This window comes from Colletotrichum spaethianum (genome assembly GCF_022836535.1).
Source record: "Colletotrichum spaethianum MAFF 239500 DNA, contig27, whole genome shotgun sequence".
Classification (NCBI taxonomy): domain Eukaryota; kingdom Fungi; phylum Ascomycota; class Sordariomycetes; order Glomerellales; family Glomerellaceae; genus Colletotrichum; species Colletotrichum spaethianum.
In genome coordinates, this window is record NW_026054797.1 from 573,653 (window position 1) to 595,234 (window position 21,582).

Sequence of the window (21,582 nt, forward strand, 5' to 3'; positions counted from 1 at the left end):
CTTTCCGCTCCAACACCAAGACATAGCCAACCCTGGATCGACGAACATTGCGACTATGCGTACAGATACAGCTCATGTCGACATCTGAAACGGACCCCATCGGCGCACCATGTCTACCCCTCGACGCACGCCAGCCCGCTCCGAGACTTAAAGTTTCGCCAATTTATCGCTCATCGACCATCGTCGGTCGGTCCGGCCCCCAACATACACGGCAATGCGGGTCAGCTCCCTTTCTGCCCCTGATCTTGACCCCCGAAAGCTGATCTGCCCGAGACTCGTGGGTCGCTGCAAGGGCCGTCGTCTCCGTTGCGTGCCGAGGCGCTTCCGGCCGCCACGTCATGCCATGTATCCGGTTCGGACCCCAACACCTGCGGGCTTTCACAGCAATCTGCCCGTACATTGTACCCGGGGCACGACAACTGAAACACTGAAGAATTCCTCCCCCGAGGTCACGTCTCGCTCTGCCCGTTGCCCATCCCTTGACTGGTGCTGTAGTGTACCGCTGCCCAGGTGCCCGCAGCCCGGGACCCATCCGTCCCTGCAGTCGGCCCAGGCCGTCGGTGTGGCCCCATTCGGGAATTCTCCACCATCCACATCCATGACGAACTGACACTCGGCAAAATGTTTTTTTGTCGACACTCAAGCTACGCTAACTTTGCCCAGTCAGAGGCGCCCTCTAGCGCGTCTCTTTACCAATGCTCGTTCGAGGTTTCAAACACTTCCACTATCTATCTATCGCACACAGTCCGGGCTACTAAAAATGCCAATCCGTTTCGTCCACAGCCAAACCGCACTTTACTATGGTTTCGAAGTGATTGGCAAACCACACGACTGGGGGAACGAGAAACCTGATGACATAAAAATAGGCCGCCAAATACAGACTGCTTGTCACCTTTGCACGCAAATGAGGCGTTGGGCTGCGTCTGAGCCCCTGCCGTCTCCGCCCGTTCGGGGCTATCCCTGTCATAACTTCTCTCCCATGTATGTTTCTCAGCGGGCCGGACGCTGCATGGGCGTTGTCTTGGTATTCCCGCCCACAGTGGTAGCCAACGGCTCGGTCGCTCGCCGTCATCGCCCTTCAACAACCGTAGTTGATTCTACCATGCCCATGACTGTCGGCGAGACTTCCGATTTCCGCTAGTTGCTGTTACTGGTCGTTGACCCGCGCCCGCGTTATAGACTTTGCTGTCAATCTATCGAACAAGGGACGTCGGCTCCGGAAGCACCTGAATCATGGAACAAACTGATCAACATCATCAATCTATTCTGTTCAGGGTCCTCGGTCCTCGGCCAGACTGATTTCATGCGACGCCATTATGGAAAGTCCAACGATCTCCCTGTGTCCGTAGGAACCGTGCGCGACAGTCAAAATAGATGGCTAGAGTCGGTCACGCGTACAACGCAAACCTGCTTATAGCCGTGGGTCGCAAGGCCTGCGCAGTCTCTGTCACCACGGTGAGCAAAAGCAACCACACCACGCAGTCAGACGCCTCGACGGCCAGCAGGCGAGTTCGCGGCGGCATCTGCCCAACCCAGACGGATCCTGTAACGCGCGCCGTCGGTCAGTTGCTGTCTCCGCTTCCCTTCGTTAATAATACGACTCGCAGGTCCCACCGAGGACCTCTGGATGCCCTGCAAAAGTCAAAATCCCAAAAGGGCAAGCCAGCCTAGCAGGGGTTGCTGACAGGGCAGTCGACTCATGCACGTACAGCAATGACAACGGTCGACTAGACGGTCGGAACTGCGCCTCATTTCGTCTGACATTTTTTTCGCAGAATTCTCAGCCTGATCTTTACAGCAAGTCCCCCAGAAAAAGCGCAACTCACAGCCACCTGTTTCCCACCACGGACGCTAGCGGCCGCTACTGTGGGAAACGGAATGACCGCGCTCCATTTGGCGCCGCTCTTTCTCTCGTATCTATGCAGTGACGCCATTACCGCATGTTGCTATTCCCTATTGAGACAGATCTCTGGCTCCCTTCCCGTGCGAATTTCGTGGCCCTGTTATGTGGTACAGGCGTTTCCGCCATTGGCAACGCCATTATGTCAGCAACATACATAGACCTCTGTCTTATGGGCCTTTTGGAGGGGTTATGGAAATGAGGCGTCTGCTAGCCAGTCAAACCCCGGTGTGGGTTTGGGTCTCGCCGACGCATGCGATGCGGTCGATCTCGTTCAGATCTCAGACAAAGAGGAGAGACACGATACGGAGAGACATTGTCAAAATGGCATCGTCACCGTCTTTTCGTCATCAACCGCGGCTACCTCATCCTAACCGCGGCTTTTCCGTGGTGGTGGCAGACACCCCAGACGCGTTCATTCCGTGGCATCGCGTCAATTTCACACACCAAACTTGGGGAGAGACGCTGCGTGGAGCGCATGGGACAGGGGGGCCCATCTGCCAGCCTGAGAGGGCTGAGTCGTATGACAGGCATCTGGCCGCTCTACCAATCAACCCGAGGCCAAAGACAGTGGTGGGTGACCGAACCCCAGCTCGGTCGATGCCCTTCGAAGGAGTGCCTTGCATTTTTCTCAGCAACCTCCGTGTCCAACACCCTTTACACCCATGTTCGCAGCTGACAGGGGAAGCGAGGCCTCTGAGAACAGCCTCCTTGAAGAGCTGTCATCTTCCCCTTCTTCTGCCGCTCACGCGAACTTGCATCTACCTCTTCTCAATATAGCAATGTCTCCAACAAGTGATAGCGGCAGCAGCACCACTATCTTTGTCTCTTCTCATCGTTCAGTTCCATTGCATACCGTCTCCGCTGAGGACCAACCGCTCCGCATCTCACTTCGACCCCCCGCCAGTTGGATACTGTAGGCTGACAGTCGAGCAACCGCCCGCCCCAGGGCTCTTGCCTTGCCTTGCCTTACCCGTACCGTACCGTACCTTACCTGACTGCCTTTCATCCACCCCAGTTTACCTGGCCTTCCCTTCTACGCCGACACCCCCCTTCTTGGACCCTGACTGCCCCCCATCTTCACACTGCGTCTTCACCTTGGTGTTGGGGGTTGCTTCCAACTACACTCACTCAACTCTTCAGTCTATTCCAAGGAGAGCCTTCAGCCGGGGCTGTGTATTACTAACTTTGGCTCCGTTGCTGCCTTTGCAGTTCCCCCTCTGGGCGCAACCTTTCTGCATCTCAGTCTTCTTCACTTCCCTTTCGGGAATCTCCAACCATGGCTAGCCTCCAGGACATCATGAACGTGGACGAGGACCAACTCGAATCCCACACTATTAAGAACAAACAAGTCCCAGCTCTATCAGGCAGCCATCATCAATCCTACTTGGCACCAAACGCAGCGTACAACTCAAGTTATGCGATAGGCAGAGAACCAGCAGATAACTCAAGCACACAACAAGGCACGAAGCGTAGCTCACCCTCGCACACCACCAAGTCGACTCCTCCCGGCTCGTCATCTTCGTCAAGCCGGCCACCAAACGCTCGTCGTCGAAGCAACGTTAGTACCGATTCCATGGAGCAGTCAAACTACGGGTACGGCCACGCAGGGTCGCCTTCTGGCCAGTCCATGCGACATTTTGGCCAGGCACCGGCCGGGGGAGACGTTCCTATCAAGTTGACTCCCATCACCGGTCGGGTTAGTCGCGCAAAGAAGGGCATGAAGGTCCACACTTGCGACATTTGCCGTCCTCCCAAGGTACGTCCGACCATTATTGAAGGAGAGCCCGAGGCTTCTGCTGACTTGCCGTAGACATTTACACGCGCAGAGCATCTGAGGTATGGTTGTGGCATTTTGCCGTGGTGGCCTGCGGTTTTACTGACAATTCCGATTCCAGACGACACCAGCTTAGCCACGAGACTCCTCAGTATGCATGTCCCGTTCCCGGTTGTGACAGGGCTTTCCACCGCAAGGATTTGCTGGAGCGCCATCAGCAACGACAGTACGTTTGGTCCTCCAAGAACGAATGCGAACGAGTGTAAACTACAACTAACTCGTGCTCAGTGAACTGGAAGGAGACAAGATATCCAGAAGTAGAGGGGCCAGCCAAAGCCGTAGGACCTCGGCCGGCTCCTTGGAAGGAGGAGTTCGGGGCTTGGGCTTGCAACATCCCATGCTAGGATATCCGCCGAACGCAACCACCCCGACCCAGGGCCTCCCAATGACACCCGGGATGTCACATGCTGGCACGTATCCGTCTATGAGCGCACCAGATGTCAGCAAGTCAGTGTCTCCTCACGTAGGAAACGAAGGCTACCGCCCGTCATCCGGTGGCCCTGGATACGGCGGGAGTTACTCTCTGTCTACTCAGTCTGCGCAGCAGCCCCTGATGCAGCAGCCAACCAGTGGTTTCAATACTCCTCCCACATTTGGTTCTATCGAATACCAGCCACGTACGACGCCCGAATTCCCCTCATTGTATCTCCAAACTGAGGGACTTGGGTTACAGATGTCATCGGATGGACTGCCTGAGCTTTCGCACGCCCAGGATCATGGAGGCTGGCCGTCCTCTGCCTCTGACAGCACGTACTCGACGCCTTCAGATAATACACGACGCGTATTCTGGCCGGCGGCAAGGACTTCTACTACCGATTGGCCGACCAGCCTTCTTTCACCTTGTCCAGGCACTGGATTCGACTCCATGGCCACAACCAACCCCATGCTCTACCAATACCCGACTTCGCCTCAGCTCGGCAACCCGCAAACGTACCAGATGCTCGATATGTCCATGTCCACATACCCGGATGAGCAGACGATTTTCGACCCTCATCAACAACCCCGTTTCCCCAATACTGTTCGTAGCCTGTCCCCGCCGGTGACGTCGGCATCGGCTCAATCTTCTGAAACTCTAGTCACTCCGTCGACAGCACTACCGTCGGACCGGATGATGAACTCACTTGCCTGTCTGGGCCGTCAGAAGGAGGTGACGTTGGGTCTCCTGACGGCCCCAGCCCTGGTGCAGGGCTCCTTGCCTTTGCCTCCTGCAAATGTCTGCAAAGCCATTCCCGCCTACCTCGAGGTCTACTGGGACAAGTTCCACCACTCTTTCCCCATTGTTCACAGGAGGACCTTTGAGGCCGCGGCGGAGCAGGTTGACGTGCTCCGTTGCGCCATGGCTGCAGTCGCTACTCAGTATATGAGTGCCAAGGAGGATCGCATCAGGGGGAATCAATTGCATGAGTATGCCTGGCAACAATCGAGACGCGTAAGTCAACAACATCTCACTGTCTGAGAACGATTCGCTAATAGTAAACGGGTCACAGTTCCTCCAGTGGGATGTACCTGTCATGCAAGCGATTCTGCTATGTGAGCTTTTCGCACGGTTCCGCGGCCGACGTGCGGCCATCAGGCCATCGAAAGAATTCGAGTCCATCTACTCAAGGGTGAGTCCTCTTCCTCTTTGCATATATGACGCTTTGCTCTACTTCATTTCTTCTAGCTTCTCAGTCTATTTCTTCGTTGGCTTTGTCTTCTTTCTTTCCTTATTGGATTACTTCGCAGCAACATGTTCTAAACCATGATTTCAGGTCTACGACAACGCCGTCATATTCGGGGCAATCCCCCAGACAGGATCCAACAGTGTCAGGTGGCACACTTGGCTCGATACCGAGGCTCGCCGTCGCCTTCTTTCGGCCTGTTTTGTTTTGGACATCCACAGTTCAGTCTACCTGGAGCAACAGCGTGTCCGTAGCTTCGACATTGCCAATGATGGCATGCCACCAAACATCCCTCTCATCGGCCCAACCCAGGACCTCTGGGACGCAGCAAGCGCAGATGCATGGGCAGCGATGGTCTCGGCCAAGGGCGATTGTTCCGATAAACAAACGCTACTCTCCTTTATCAACCCTGACACACTATCGAGAACGAGCATCAACACCCATGGCCTCTTCGATCGCGCAGTGATTCTGGCTTTCGAGGCACTTCTACTCCCTACTCGCGATGATCCGGCGCAAATGAAACCCTCAAGGGAAATCTTGGAACCGAAGACCTTCCGCATGGCTAACATCTTCCCTGACTGCCCCGTGGCAAACACTTACCTTGCTCTGCACCATACCCCGCTCCACGACCTGCTCGCCGTTTCCGGAGACAGTTGGATCTTCAGCCAGAAGGTCCTGCAGATCAAGTCCTTCGCCGATCACCAGAAGCGGCTCAGGGAGTGGGGCGACTCTGGGGAAGCTGCCGTGGCCGTGGTCTTCGCCTGCCGCGCCCTCCGTGCCTTTACGGAGCACGGCAACGCCGAGCAGAATCTGGAGGACTCCGACGACGACGACATGGATGCTTGGGAGATGGGCCGACCCCGCATGTGGAAGGACGACGTCTCGGATTACTGGGGCATGTACGTATGTGCGCTCATCTGCTGGGCTTATGGGCACCGAGCGAGCCGCGGAGATTCCGCCGAAGGTAGCGAGCTGGGTGATTGTGACAGCACGGCAATCCGGTGGATCCGCACTGTTGCGAGCATGCGGGCCAAGGATGTCGCGAAGCTGCGCTCCAAAAAGGACGCCATGCCTGTCGTGTCGCTCGTGCGGAGGTGGTTAGAAATGGATTGTCTTGGCGGGCGCACTCGATTGTACGTCGACGCGGTAGGTGTGTTGCAGAAGTTAGAGGAAGGCATCAACTGGAAGTGGTTCTAGACGATGGTTGGGGGTTGAGGGACATCTAATCTTGCATCGCATCAGCATTGCGTTGTCTTTTTGTTTACATGCTTTCTTTTCGTTTTCTTAGGCATGGGTCACAGCACACACACACGCAACAAAGGGCACCTGGCTAGAAGCATAAATACCTATTTGCATTGTATAGTTAACGATATCATGACCACGGAGAAGAAGAATCATGTGGAGGTGGTATGCATGAAAGAGACAGGACTCACAGAGAGAAACAGGGACGGCCGAAGGAGAGGGCGTTGAGGCGTGGTTGGTCGGAGTATGCATATGTACACTGGGTAGGGGTATGAGGTTGCATTTGATATAGAATATACAAGCATTTTAGAATACGCAAGTGGCTTGAAAACACAGGGACCAGTGATGAACCGTGGGGAGTCTTGGGGGGGAGACTGCAATGGCAAAGCAACTTACTGACAAGAAAGTACACGAACAGCCTTCCTATCTAGGTCTTGCCATTTGCTCCCAAGATCCCGCAGACTGCTCGTCTTTTGAGACGAGAACATGTGGCCGAGGGTGGCACTCCTTCATACCGAGTCTGAGGATACTCGACGCTTCTTCTCATCATATTAAACACAGACGACTCGGTGTTTGCATATCATCAAGAAGAGCATATTAAAATAATCTCAAAGTTTTTCCTGGGCTGGTATACCTCACCGGCTACGGAGAAGGCCGCCAAGGGTGTTTATTAAAGGTCGGGTAGCATAACCGGCTTCCCGGCAGCAAGGATCGCCTCGGCAGGGCCGGGAGATAGACGCAGCACCCAGTGAATTTTGATCATTCCGCTGACCTTCGGGGTGGGCGGTCAAAACGCCTACTGACCCGAATTATACGAGAGGCAGCAACGGAATAGGGGGGTGAGGTTTGAAATGTCAAGCGACTTCGGCCCATTAGGGAATACGTTTTCCGGGTTCGCCGAGACGAGCGAGACGACGAGGCCCGATGACGACTGAAGGGTACCGAGTCTCTAATCAATCTCCCTTTGATACTTTTTTTCTGGGCAAGGGGGTTTCTGGTGGTCCGGGGTTGGGTATGAGTTTGGGGCGGATCTATTCCGTCTGTCCATTTGGTCTCTGTAGAAAACCGAGAAGCCGTCGTAGGCGCAATGGCGAGCGTGACATGGGGGCACTGGTACGCGTGGCAGAGTTTCCGGGCGGGCGCAAGAGCGGCTTTTGTTCTTCTTGGCCCAGGGTCTTCGACGGTAAGAAGCGACTCGCGTTGGTCAGTTTTGCGGGAAACACTGCGTCTTCTACCAGCCTGCGTCCCCTCCTCATGGAAGTCGTTTACTTGATGACACACGGTAAGCAGGGATAAATGCAGACCGGGGGCTATAGATGATTGATAAACGAGGTTGCTAGGGGTTCTTCAGGTCCATCGATGGAGTTATTCGGACAGGCTTATACGAGACCGTCGCTACCAGAGTGGTAACGACCAACCGCGAGTCTCGTGACCAGACAGGCTGATGGCCGGCCTTTTACAGCCCCCCCTCTCCCTCTTTTTGAGAAAGTTACGTGGCCATGGGCAAGGGCTTGTAGTCTCGTACGAGGTTAGGCTTATAGACCTCCGTTTGGTCCAGCTATGTCGGTCGGCTTCTTGTGCCTAAAGCCCCGGATTCGGGAACGAAGAGTGACCCCGGCATAGACCCTTGCTCACCGTCACCGTTTTCGGGGTGGGTTTGACGATGGCAAGTCACCTATGTTAGGACACAAACGGCGCCGTTCTGATATTCAGTTGTTTTGTGAAAGATGGATGCTGTTTGCCGGTTGGCCCGCAATGACCACCATCTCGTCGTGGCCGTGCGGCCATGTCATCCTTCCGTTGACGTTACAAGGCAACCGCCTCAACTGCGGTTTAGATGAGCCAGAATAGAATTCGGCCAGATTTTTCTCGTATATGAATTCCTCAAACATTTCCCGGGGAGTTCATCAATGAGGTCGTCTGCAGTGACTCGTCACAGGCCATGAAGCGCGACTGTGTTGTTGAAAACGCGGGTCAATGTCCAGTTTACCAACATGTGTTTTGCGAGGCAACGTTCACTGAGTCTCACAGACATCTCAACTCAACCAGAATACTTTAAAGATTATATGACTATAGGCAAACACCAAGCTTTTTGCGAGTAGTATGAAGACCAACCAGGTCAAGAATATATGCGGAAATGAAGATTACAAATAGGATCGTAGGTGGGACGGACCGCAACAAATCTTGTCGCGTGAGTCCTTTGAGATCGCCAGATGTGGATAGAAGAGACTTTCTACACTCGTCAACATGGTCTGTTGTTGAGAAACCGGTCGAGTTATTGAGATGAGCACAAGAGCCTCTGAAGGAGTTGTCGTAGGTAGCCATGTTAAAGACAAATCCAACGAGACACGCAGAACAGTCCGTTCTAGGTTCAGCGACGAAAACAGGAAGCTGAAACTAATACAAGCTAGCTGTTCCGATAGACAAAGACGCCATTCCGTATTCCATGTATAAAAGATTCCCGGCGTTCCAACCCTTCCGCGATACAGGCAGACAGCATCAGTGTCGCGTATCTTCGTTTACTTCGGGGGAACAACCTGTGAACAAGATCATGCCCACTTTCTCTTGTCCAGGACAACTATGAATCACGGGCTGGAGGGGGACTGTCTTCGGCCCTCACTTCCATGGCTGCCATCTACATAAGGCCGTCAGTACGAGGTTGTACGTCGTTGAGGACAGAGAGCGATTAGAAAGGAAACGATGACTGGCACAATGGGCTCATCTGCTCAACTCTGGATATCGACTACTTTTTCAGACGCTATCAACCTCAACCTCAGACTCCCGAGCCCCTTAAGAGCTACATGTACCGAGACCTCTGCGCCTCTCAGCCTTGCTTCGAAGCCCGTTGTGGCAGGCTGTCCTGAGCTCCGCCATAGTCTTGAATCCCTTGACCTTGTAGGTTGTTTTCATACATCTACTCACCACACTTCGACGAAACTATGATTCAAGTTTCCGAGAAGTATTGGGGTAACTGGAGCCTTTCTTGCGAGGCCACGCAACCCCTTCTTCGACCTTCTGACCCTTATAGCGAAGCCAACATTTTCAAGGGGTTGGTCTTACGCGTAAGATCTACCCAGAGGCGACCAAGAAACTATGAAAGAAACTAAAGACCAGCTTTTATTACCAAGAGTTAAATATACGAGCACAGGAAGGGCCTCCGAGGACTAAAGAGGCGGGAACCGTACCTCGGTGTTCCTCGACCACCTGGCCAATTAGTGTTGCAAGAAGCGAGCAAAGACCTCCTTATAGGCTACTGACCAACTGATATGTCTCGTATATATCTGGGAAACACACCGTGCTGGAAATTAGGTGCTGCTTGTGGTTTCCATGTCAAACCCATTGGTTTGTGTCGGGATCAGGCTCCCGGTTCTGGCGGTGCCGTTGGCCCCTTTCTGTAATGTGTACCCCTCATACGAAAGATGGGCAGCCTGGATAGTCTGATTTGTTCATTAACTAATACGGCTAAATTTCTTAACGGTAACTTCTGTCAGAATCAAGATATTGGCTGGAGAATAGCACAAACCAGCGTACATGATTGATGTCGGCAGCTTTTGCCAGGGTATCACAACGATACTACGTTTCTCCGCCAGCGACTGACACAATAAAAGCGGGCGTCTACGGCGAATTACGAATATGAACAGTCCATGATTATAACGGGCACCCGGCAATAACTGAAGACGACGCTCGTTTGGTGAGGATACATCAACGAATACGCCAGGGACGGACAGTTCGGGGGAAGAGTGCGTACTGTCGTAGTGGGATTACTTTGCTTGCATTATAGATGTACATTTCCAACAGGAACCACACCCGGCCTCCACCCTGCCCTCGATAAATGCTGTGATAACAACGTCAAGAGCAGGTTTAACCACAGGAACATGAAATCACCCGTTACCGTAACTAAGCTCCATTGATTGATCCCGTTCGCACGGCAGATGACCCATGAAAACCGAAATATATGCCAGTCCAGAGGAAGCCAACAGTCCCATGAGGGCTTGGGTCCGGTGGCAATCTCGAAATTGGCCAGCTCAGCCTTCTTCTGTCAATCTGTGCACAAAAACATGAGGGTTGCTTCTACTTGGCTTGGGTCTACCTTACAACCAGACCCCGGGCCTTCATTCTGCCGGGCTATCGAAGACATGAAGCTCTTGACATGCAGTAACAGCGCGAAGCAGCTCGCCCGGCTTCGTTGGTGTAGCTCCGTTGACTCTAAGATGTATTTATCTATCGGAGAGCAATGCCTCAGAGTGACTTTCGCCTAGATCCAGCACCACACCCTCTCAGCACGGAACAACCCGACGTGGTAAAGGCTAACATCAACTTGGCCGTAATGCGTTTGTGTGCAATGGTGTGTAAACACGCGCACACGCGGACCTGACATTGGTGCAGAAGGTCTAGAAACCATCAAAGTTTGAGCTGCCTTGATCCGATCGCGAGCGAGGGATGACATCGCCACTGAGACTGCATAACAGGCATGAGAGCCGTCAGGCACATCAATGCAGAACACCGCGCAGCGTTCAGGTACGCCGAGCATACATACCTGGCAGCCGATTGCGGCGGGTAGAAGCGGAAGATGCATGAGTTCCACATGGAAGACCCCGACAGTTCGAGATACGTATCTGGCTGTGCAAAATGCAGCGCGAGACTCGAAACGAAACGAGGATGCGTCTGATGCTTGACACGTGCTAGAGCTCTGACGTCGACTTTGCGTTAAAACTCTGGGGAAGGGGTGATCTGTTCGCCTCGTCCCCTGAGAGCAAAACCGTCGTAAAGAGAGCGGAATTACGCGCCGATGAAACCTTGAGGGGCATGCAGCCGCCTTTAGAGGTCAAGACGAACGTTCGTCTGTTTCGAGAAGGTTGGAATCGACGAGCGTGTCGAGGTTAAGAATCATGCCGAACACGGCGGGAAAGCATTGCTGGACAAGACGACAGGACCAAAGGCACGTGCCCACCAGAGCAGTGTCTTTGAGTTTGTGCATTGCGACATTGGTTGAACACCCGAGTTGACAAGAGCGGGAAGCTGGCAAGGATGTGCTAGGTGAGTCGATCACCACCACACCAAGAAGCCTCAACGAGGCCCAAAAGGCAGCCTCTCCTGCAGTGTGATTGCCGAAGCTTGCGTTCAAGTGCCCTCTTACATCACTTATGGGGCCACGCCCATCCAGTAAAGAAATTCACAATTGGGGGTGAAGTAGGTCATCGTCATCCGTGGTTAAGGCTCACGGAGAAGAGGAGGCTGGGTGCGTGATCTGATCCAGTAAATGGCAAGGACCATGAGGTGGTTGTCTCAGTTGGGGAACCGTCCTTGTCTGAGTCCAAAGCTTCCACCCTTCTTCCCCGCAATTCTTTTGGTGTGGTAAGATCTTGGGAGATGAGATCCGGCCGTGAATCCGGTCGACCACGGGAAATAACAGGGCCACTTATTGGCTTATTTGCAATCTTGCAACGGGGGCAAGTCATGGGAACAGGTGACCAAAGCTTTTTGACGCCTTGCTTAAATGGAGACTACTGAGCGCGAGGAAACAAGGTAGGGCAGGCGGCACCTAACGATGCGAGGGTGAGGTTTGGTTTGACGGTGTGTTCGTGAGAAAAAGGGCGTTTCGAACAAGAAGAAAGCAAGGGAATGAAGCGTTCGAAAAGTCAGATGGTCGGCTCGGTTTGGTTACGTCTGCTATGTCAACAGTTGCAGGGCTTTTGTGTTCGGACCGGCTTGTCAGAGAGGCAGCTGCAGCGGCTGACGGCAGCCCCAGATTGGGGTTGGCGCTGGCGCTGGCGTTGGCGTACGGTGGCTGGTTTGTAGTCAGGGGTGCGCGGGGATGTGATGTGAGCGATGCCTCCGCGAGTCGAGATGGCAGGAGAATCGGGCTTTCCGGAGGTGGCTGGGTGGTCAGGAGGATCAGGGAAGGGGAACGACGAAGCTTGGAAAAATCAGATCATGTTTGGTGGAATCGCACCCGAACAAAATGCCCGACGAAGAGCACCATCTCGTAGGAGAATCGCTACAGATGGTTGACTTACAGACAATGCAAGGAAGGCACTCGGCGAGATGGGCCAAGGTGGTGACGGGCGGAATCTGACGGGCTGTCTTGGTAGTCAAGGATCTCGGCCCTGAATGTCCGATAGGAACCAGTGCTGTAGCGGCGTTAAGCTGGTCCTTGGACAAGAACCCAGCCAGCGTTGGCGCCGGGCGGGAAACGGTTGCAAAAAAACAAAAAAAACCGCCAACAAATGCAACGAGAGACAAAATTAGGCGCAGAACCCCCTGGACAGACGTAGTGGAATTGCAGAAAGTCGGTTTGGGCAACGGCTCATCAACTCCACAGCCATGGCGAGAACGACGCTGGCGTGCCATGTGTGCCGTTGTCTCCTGCGGTCGTGCCTGAATATTCGAAGCCGCTGAGATTAGCCGCAAGCCTAGCTTCGTCCTACGTCTGAAGCACACACCAGACGGAGTATTTCTGGCCTGTACCGGCCGCCCTAGCACAGGATATAGCGCAGGTCCTGCGGCAAGGTAACGCAAGGCAAGGGGAGGCGACGCGGGCAAGAAACGGTGAGGAGGCGAGGTGAAGCAGGGGGATGTCTTTGAGGAGGCTGGGCGTCGAAGAGTTCGCAGATCATGGTGGTGGTGGTGGTGATGATGGTTGTGGTGTTGGTTTGCTGGCGTGGAAGTGGATCAAGGAGATGGGTGCTACGTTGGCGCATACCATGTTTGGGTGTCGATACATGAGGATTGCTGCAATGGCGTGGGTTCCTCAGGCTTACCTGCCTGAAGGTAGGATGCCTCTGCATTGGAGTGATCCATCCCCCCGCGCGCGCACGAGAGAGAAAGATAGAGAGCGAGAGCGTGGAAGGCGACATATGTCTGTCTCTTGGTGGTGACTGAGGCGTTCTTTCCTTCGGAATCTCCTTGGCCTGTTTGGCCCCTGCCTGTCCAGGATCCATGTCTGATTTCAGAGTTTCGCTGAGGAGGGAAGGTACTGCAACGCTTGTCCCATTCTGTGACACTGCGACGCTGTGACGGCGACTCTTTCGCCTTCTCGACTTTTCCTCGAGACTAAGCATGCCCACGGAACTTTTGGGATATTTTTGGCCGTGCCATTAAAGCCTCCGGGTCATGGCATCGGCCTGTTGCGAGTCCGCATCGCAAGGACGCCGTCAGTATGGATTGTCGTTTTTAGTAGAGACCAAGAGAAGCTCCACTGCAGATGCTGGGAGGACTCAGAGACAGCATTGCAGCCGTTGAAGAACCAATGAATAAACTCTCTTCACCGACTGACCGACAACACAAAGACCGGGCATCCTGAGCTCAGCAAAGCAAAACCTTGGACTAGAGTGTAAGCAAGCGCCCAAGCCGGTAGGTTGTCGTCATATCCCCAACGACACACCGCTGATGAGCAAGCACAGCGAAGGTGGTGGAGCCAAAGCCCAGCCCGCAGACTCCAGACCGCCCACGCCCACGGTCCGTCCAGCGCGCAGCGACAGGCGCTGGCGCCGAACGAGGGACGATGACCGCCTCCTGTGCCTGCAACCTTCAGACACACCAGACCAGACCAGACCACACCCACGACGACGAACACTCCTTCTCTTTTGGACCTGGACTTGCACTTGGGGGACTTGCGGTGCCGACTTTTCACTTCCCACCCCCCCGGCCCCAGCAATTATTTCTCGGCCACTCGCGCAATTTTTGGGGCTTCTCGCTGCTCAATTCTAATCCCTCGACTTTTCCTTCCTCTTTTTTCCTCCCCCCTCCTTCCTCCTTGCTTCTCAAGCATCGATTCTTAACTACCTTTCCTTTCACACAGTTCCTACCGACGACGAATCTCCTCACGCCGATCCGAGCAATCCTAGTTACTTCTCGTTGAAGAAGAGAAAAAAAAAAAAGAAGAAGCCTGTTAAATCGGTCAGAATGGGCACTTACAAGTTCACCTGGTATGCCTCGCCTGCTCCGCCCGCATTCCCTCTCTCCGTCGACGCCGCTCTCCCTACTCACTCCTGGAATGCTGCGAGAGACATTGCGCCCCTCCTTGCGTTGCTTCGTGCCCCGTTGTCCTGGAACGGCGGTTGGCTTGCATGTTTCCGTCGATAGCCATGTGGAATGTGAACCTTCTTCCACAAAGAATATAGTTCCGCCCAGAGCAAATCCACGCACGGCATCGCATCGTCTCCGGAGAGAAAGAGGAAGGGAAGAAGAAAAAGAAGAAGCAGCAGCAATAGCAAGCCTTCGACTGGACCAAATAACCTTGCTAACCACTCCGTCTGCGCAACAGGGCTCATCCGGCCGAGGAGGTCTATGTTACCGGCACCTTCGACAACTGGACTAAGAGCGAGAAGTTGGACAAGGTCGGCAACTCGTTCGAGAAGACAGTTACCCTGCCCGACGCTTCGCAGAAGATTTACTACAAGGTTCGTAGCCGCCAATTCGGGCGATTTCCCTTTTCCCCATGACCATTGGACCATCTACACGGACTCGGATTACCAAACATTGGCGGCAACTCCGGATTCCCTTATCGCTGCTCAACTGTATTGTTGGAAGAGGGCACAACATGGAGGGGCAGATCCGGCGAGCAGCAGCGCCCAATGCATGAGAGAGCGACACGAGGGTCCCGATCGAAAGCAGCGACGCCTCGCCCAGCCCGCGACAGCATCCGTGCGCCATCTAGGTCCCTTGCTCAGCAATCGCTGTTTCCCCGTCTTGGAGGGGGAGGGAGGGGAGAGGGGAGTGCTGCTAGGCCACCTAGTGGTGGAAGCTTCCACCCCGGGCAGCTCCAGGCCCAGCTCCCTCGTCAGCTACACACACGCACGCTACAGCTCGGTTACGGCTCCTCATAGGATCGGGCTTTTATCATCATTTCGCAATTTGGCTTACCCAGGCCCCCGGCGCTCACGCAATCTTTGCGCCGCGCTGGGCCACCACCAATTCCTGCCGCGGGTCTCGGGTCTCGGATCTTTTGGTCTTCTTGCTAGGCTACCACCTGTCTCGCTCGTGTCCGTCATTCTGCGCTATCGCCGTTCCGTCCCCGCTGGGAATTTTTTTCTGCCCTTCCTTATTTCCCACTCAGCGCAATTCGTGGTTACAAAGCCTGTCCCGGGCTAGCCCTGCATGTCGCTGTAATGGGTAAATTGGAGACGAGCGAGGGAAAGGACGAAAAAGAAAAAAAAAGAGTTAAGAGTCACACGCGGGTCTCGAGCTGCCCTTTCTTGGTCGCCGAATCTCCCGGCCCGGTATGACGCAACCCAGCAGCTCTTGCAGCTCAGGAGCACGGCGGCGGCGTGGTTGCCTTGGTGGGAGCACATTGCATTGGATCATTGGCAGCATTGGCAGGCGGAAGCCGAGCAGACAAACTGGATGGCGCGCCACAGGACACAGATTGGTGCCCCGCCTTTCCATGGTTCAGAAAAAAGCAATGAACAAGGTTTTCCAGGTTCACTGCTCTTTTCTGAATTGTGGGGAGCAGAAACAGCGGCACTTGACTGGGATCCCCCATGCAACGCACGTCGCGTTCGCAGCTGTGTTTGCCCTTTTGGCAAATTGCGGCGCGCGAAAGAGACTGGAGAGCGGCAGGAACCAGCAGCCAGCCACCAGACCACCCAAGCAACCTGTCATCTCATAGCAATGTGCCAGAATGTCTAGCACTTTCGGGCCTAGCCTTCCTAGCCACCTTAGCTGAGGTGCCACCAAACACGGCACACCGAGGGCACACGCACACACACACATGGGAGCGAGAGCAAGAGCTATGGGACCAGGAACCAGCAGCCACAGCCATGCCAATGGCCAAGGAACACGCAGCGCTGCTAGGAAGACGAGCAACGGGCCTCCGCCCTGCCAATTCGCCTGCCCCGGCGGATACGGATGTCGTATCTGGCGCTACGGCTCACCTGCCTTTATAACCATCGGCATCACCCAGATCGCGCCCCCCAGCTAATCGGCCAAACTTGGTTCGCCGCGCGTCGTCATATCTGCCCAGGGACCCATTCACCACCGGATCGTCGCGCTGCCCACCGTTTTTTCGCTTAAAAACATCGTCACTGTGCTCTTTTGTTGGCAATTTTACTGACTTGCTTCTTCTTTCCCACTTTATAGTTTGTTGTCGACAACAATTGGATCACAGATCACACTGCGCCTCAGGAACCTGACCACGAGGGCAACGTAAACAACTTCCTCACTCCCGATCAGATTGTCAAGGAGGATACTTCTGCCGCAATCATGAACACCGTCACCCCCGAGTCTACTACCGCCGCCCTGGCCAAGGACGTTCCCCTCGAGAAGAAGGAGGACGAGCTCCCCCAGGCTACCCCCTCCGACATCCCCGGTGGCTTCCCCATCACCCCCGCCGCCAACGAGCTCGACAAGTCCTTTGGCGTCAACCCTCTTCCCGCACAAGATGTCACTGCTGAGCCCGTGACCGTCGCTCCCGGCGAACCTCTTCCCCCGTCTGCGAAGGCTGGCGACATCAACGACCAGGTCAAGCTTGACAAAGAGGCCTACGAGGACTCTAGCGCTCTGCCCGGTCTGTCCAAGGAGGAAACCACCCTCCCCGCCGTGACCAGCAACGCCATCCCCGAGTCCAGCTTGCCCATTGCGACCACGGATGTCACCATCAATAGCGCCGCTCCTACTTCCACCACTGCAGCGTTGGCCGCCGAGGTTCCCGTCGAGACCAAGACGGCTGAGGTCCCCGAGGTTGTCAAGGAGAGCCAGGAGAAGGCTCACGCCGAGCCAGAGGCTAGTGCGAACCCCGAGGCTGTCCAGGACAAGGCCGTTGTTGAGGATGAGCTCCTTGACAAGGTCCCTGCTGCTCCCTCAACATCCGAGGGCACCTCTGGCTTTGGCACCCAAAAGACCGAGGCCGCCGGTACCGTGATTGCTACCGCCGCCACCGTTGGTGGCATTGCCGCTGCCGCTGCCATCAACGCCAAGGATAGCATTGTCGAGGCTGCCGCTCCTACCGTCAACCAGGCCTCCGTTGCTGCTACTGACGCCGCTGCCCAGGCTTCCGTCGTTGCCACCGACGCCGCTGCCCAGCTCCCCGAGCCCGTCAAGGAGAGCCTGCCCGTGAGCGTCCAGGAGGCCATTGGCGGTCAGACTAAGGAAGAGACTCGTGAGGAGGTCGCCCCCGAGGTGCCCACCGTTGTAAAGGAGTCCATCGCCGAGTCTGGCAAGAGCCCCGAAGCCGCTGCCAACACCGAGGCTGTCATCGAGAAGAAGGAAGTTGAGGCTGAGCTCCTCAAGGAGGTCAAGACCGCCCCCGCTATCGGCGAGGAAGCTGAGAAGGCTAAGATCGAGGCTGAGAAGGCCAAGGTCGAGTCTGAGAAGCCCAAGGTCGAGGCTGCGAAGGAGGAGGTCAAGGAGACCAAGGATGAGGTCAAGGAGACCAAGGAGGAGGTCAAGGAGGGCGACAAGACCAAGACTGAAGCTGTCAAGGAGGAGGCTAAGCTCGCCAAGGAGGAGGTCAAGGACGCTGTCACCAAGGATGACTCCAAGAAGGAGGTCAACGGTGCTAACGGTGCCAACGGCGCTCACACTATCACCACCACCACCACTACCGCTACCGCCAACGGTACCAACGGTGCTACCCTCGCTGCCGCCAAGGAGCCCGAGGTTCCCACAACTCCCGCCAAGGCTCCTTCCTCCGTTCCCGAATCAACAACACCAAGCCACAGCAAGGTGGCCGAGAGCCCGTCGGGCGTCGAGAAGAAGAAGAAGAACCGTCTCAGTGCCTTCATTGGCAAGCTCAAGAGCAAAGTGCACAGCAAATGAGCGACTTAATGATGATGACGTTCGCCGTTAGGATGCGCATGGATGGGAGGCTCCGTCTTTCACCTCGGATCTCATGGTTTTTGTTGTCGGGTGCTGCGTATTTGGGTTGTTTGTCGTTTCTATGATTCCCCGGGTCCACTTTGCATGTGCAAGAGCTCAAGAGGTACAATGAGGCATGGCAGCCGTATGTCGACGACGTTGGAAGTACGGCCATTTCTCTTGGGCCCCTTATAATTAATTGAGGATGATGTGGGCTGCTGCCTCTCTCGTTTTGCTCCTTTTTGTTTTTGTTTTTTTGGTACTTGAAGGCTCATCTGCATCGAACTATCTTGTACCATAATACCTCGTTCGAACATAATCTGCATATGATCAATTGAGCCAATCTGATGAACTACGGTTGTTTGCTGATGGTGATGATGATGGTGCTGTTATTGCGATAAAAGGTCTGACGTCAATGAAGCTGATGCAGAAAGATCCGACGCCAGAAGCTCAAATACATCACCTTGCCATCAACTATACAGCCCAAGCCAATTTCTATGTCCCAACTGGACTGGCCACAAGAATGAGAGATGCACGTACGTTGTCGGCGTTCGCAGGGTCAAGACGGCGGCCTCATCACGTGATGTATATGGGCCATTACTGGAATAGGTACGTACCGCCGGATGCCGAGCTTCTCCCTCAGAGTTCGTCACAGCAACTTCGATTTGCCCCGCCGCCAATGACTCTACGTAGTGCTGCTGCTGCTGCTACATCCTCTCAACGTCCGATTACCTGATCCCCACCTATCACTCATGGGGTCCGTCCACTTTGGACCCCGTCTGGTTCTACTAACAACATCTTCTTTCATCTACTCTCAACACCTCGGCCGAGGAGCATAGCTCTCGGTAGTCTTAAGCACTTGATAACTTTCTTTGCGTTCAGATCCCCGGATCTAGCGGCTGGGCGTGCCAGCTTCCGACTCGCTATTTCTTACCTTCCCTTGCCTGGCGCGGACCGCATCACGACATCGACCTGGGAGGCGACCCAGCCGACCATAGCTTCCACCCGTCGAAAGACAATCGCGACCCGTTTTGTACTCACCTACGGGTAACCGAATATGAGCTCGACACCGTCCAATCTGGGCAAGTCCCTCTCAGCATCGACTTCCCATTCGCCTTCGGTCCAACCCGGCCCTGTCACCACGAGCTTCGAATCCAACCGCCGACTTTCCCAAGCCAGTCCTTCACTTCCTCACGCCACACCACGAAAGGGCCAGGGCTCTCGGAAACAGCACAAGATGCAGCGTAGACCGGGGTTGGGCGAGTTTAGGCAACATTCAAACCCGGACGACGACGATGCCATGGCCGAAGCTAGGGCTCTGCGGAATGCCTCTAGTCGACGAGGCCAGACCTCCATTACACACCTGCTCAACTATACCTTGCCACCGCGAGCCTACGCCGACCATAATTCGTACGCCAGAAACTACAGGCGCAATCCGACCTGGGGACCCGGCTCGGGCCACCATGCTGTGGACAAGGCGAGATACGTCCATGCAAACTACAGATTCGTCGTGTCACCGGAAGGCAACTATGCCAGCCAAGCGGCCGATGCTGATGTGCACATCGACTGGAACAACGTTTTGCAGATTCTGGCCTCGTCGGAATCACAGGGCGCTAGCTGTCCGATTTGCCTGTCGGAGCCGGTAGCGCCGAGAATGGCAAAGTGCGGTCATATTTTCTGCCTGCCCTGTCTGATTCGATTCATGAACTCTGCAGACGAGGACTCGAAGCCTGGAAAGGGCGCGAGATGGAAGAAATGCCCTCTTTGTGAGGACAGCGTTTACCTACACGAGACACGGCCCGTGCGGTTCTATGCGGGACAGGAGAGCCCTCTGCCGCGTGTTGGGGACGACGTGGTGCTCCGGCTGATGGCCCGGACAGCCAAGTCGACTCTTGCGCTGCCGTGGGAGAACGGCTCGGATGCGCTGAACGTAGCGGACGATGTGCCTTGGCATTTTGCGGCAAATGTATTGGACTATGCCCGGATCATGAAGGGAACAGGAGACTACATGGCAGAGCAGTACAATGAGGAGATCGAAGCGTTGCGGAAGCAGGGAACCGAAGACCAGCTTCTGTACCATGAGGACGATGAATGGACCCAGAAGGCTATACGAGCTATCAATGCGGCCAAGGAGAAGGTGCAGGACCTCGGCAAGAACGACTCTATGCTACCGAACAAGAAGCCGGGCCAGAGCAAAACCGTCCAGCCTGACTTCTATTTCTACTCGTCACAGCCACATCTCTACCTTTCGGCCCTAGATATCAGGATCCTCAAGACGAAGTACGGCGACTTTTCGGCATTCCCAACAACGTTGTTGCCCCGGGTCGAGCATATTTCGACCGGCCATGTATTGGATGAAGTACAACGGAAGCGCGCCAAGTATTTGGGGCATCTTCCCTACGGATGCCGCATCAGTTTTCTTGAATGCGACTGGACGGACATCGTGCCGGCAGAAGTTCTTGAGAAGTTCGCCGACGAAATCGGTCGGCGGAGGAAGCGGAATCGCGACAAGGCCGTACAGGAGGAACGCGAGAGGCTTCAGTTCGAAAGGATTGAAGCTGCCCAATTCAAGAGCACCGCGGCCATAAGACGCGAATATGGTCCCATTGAGGAAGATCAGGTCCCTGCGTTGAATCTGGAAGAATTCCAGCCTCTCACAAGCCATGCTGGCGCCACGCCGCCAGATCCTCGTCCAGGCTTCGAGCACTTGGCGTCCATTTCGACAAGTCCCTCCACACAGAAGACTGTGTGGGGCACGCATGTCGTGCATGGGTCACCGGACCTTGCTCCGGCCTCACTCCGTCAAGTTGACGATGGGTGGTTAAAGGAGGAAGACTTCCTTGATGCCGCCGAGTTATCTTTCCAGATGGAGGCACTTGGTGTGACCGAGCCTGGACCTTCCAGCAGCAGTACTCCTGTAGGAGTAGGTGCTGCTGGTGGTGGCGGCGGTGGCGGTGGCGGTGGCGGTGGCGGCAAGGGAAAGAAGAAGAAGCAGAAGATCACGTTGATGAGTACTGGCGGGCGCAGACAGGGCTAAGCGGCCCACAGTTTAGGCGTGATGGCTTGCGGGTGATGTAGCAGTGTTTGTAAAGCGTTACGAGGAGGAAGCGAGAGACTCTGATTTTCAGTGAAGTAGAGTCGAGGCC

At 55.0% G+C, this 21,582-nt stretch overlaps 6 protein-coding genes across 6 annotated transcripts; 5 read left to right on the forward strand and 1 right to left on the reverse strand.

The window, feature by feature from the left end:
- Positions 1-3,179: 3,179 nt before the first annotated feature.
- ColSpa_09304 (uncharacterized protein) lies at positions 3,180-3,943 on the forward strand (the record flags this gene model as incomplete). Its single annotated transcript, XM_049275516.1, has 2 exons — positions 3,180-3,659; positions 3,809-3,943. The coding sequence occupies 2 exons, from the start codon at positions 3,180-3,182 to the stop codon at positions 3,941-3,943; spliced, it is 615 nt and encodes a 204-aa protein (XP_049131473.1).
- A 659-nt stretch (positions 3,944-4,602) lies between these two features.
- Positions 4,603-6,595, forward strand: ColSpa_09305 (zinc finger protein LEE1; the record flags this gene model as incomplete). The annotated part of the gene is made up of 3 exons (XM_049275517.1): positions 4,603-5,166; positions 5,225-5,344; positions 5,489-6,595. The coding sequence occupies 3 exons, from the start codon at positions 4,603-4,605 to the stop codon at positions 6,593-6,595; spliced, it is 1,791 nt and encodes a 596-aa protein (XP_049131474.1).
- Positions 6,596-14,545: 7,950 nt separating this feature from the next.
- Positions 14,546-15,084, forward strand: ColSpa_09306 (uncharacterized protein; the record flags this gene model as incomplete). The annotated part of the gene is made up of 2 exons (XM_049275518.1): positions 14,546-14,568; positions 14,907-15,084. The coding sequence occupies 2 exons, from the start codon at positions 14,546-14,548 to the stop codon at positions 15,082-15,084; spliced, it is 201 nt and encodes a 66-aa protein (XP_049131475.1).
- Positions 15,085-16,401: 1,317 nt separating this feature from the next.
- On the forward strand, positions 16,402-18,397 carry ColSpa_09307 (uncharacterized protein; the record flags this gene model as incomplete). Its single annotated transcript, XM_049275519.1, has 3 exons — positions 16,402-16,494; positions 16,721-17,425; positions 17,747-18,397. 3 exons carry the CDS (start codon positions 16,402-16,404, stop codon positions 18,395-18,397), a joined length of 1,449 nt encoding a protein of 482 aa, XP_049131476.1.
- Positions 16,715-18,363, reverse strand: ColSpa_09308 (uncharacterized protein; the record flags this gene model as incomplete). Its single annotated transcript, XM_049275520.1, has 3 exons — positions 16,715-17,439; positions 17,725-18,185; positions 18,206-18,363. The coding sequence occupies 3 exons, from the start codon at positions 18,361-18,363 to the stop codon at positions 16,715-16,717; spliced, it is 1,344 nt and encodes a 447-aa protein (XP_049131477.1).
- A 1,276-nt stretch (positions 18,398-19,673) lies between the features above and the next one.
- ColSpa_09309 (putative RING finger protein) lies at positions 19,674-21,473 on the forward strand (the record flags this gene model as incomplete). The annotated part of the gene is made up of 1 exon (XM_049275521.1): positions 19,674-21,473. The coding sequence occupies one exon, from the start codon at positions 19,674-19,676 to the stop codon at positions 21,471-21,473; it is 1,800 nt and encodes a 599-aa protein (XP_049131478.1).
- Between the last annotated feature and the right edge of the window lie 109 nt (positions 21,474-21,582).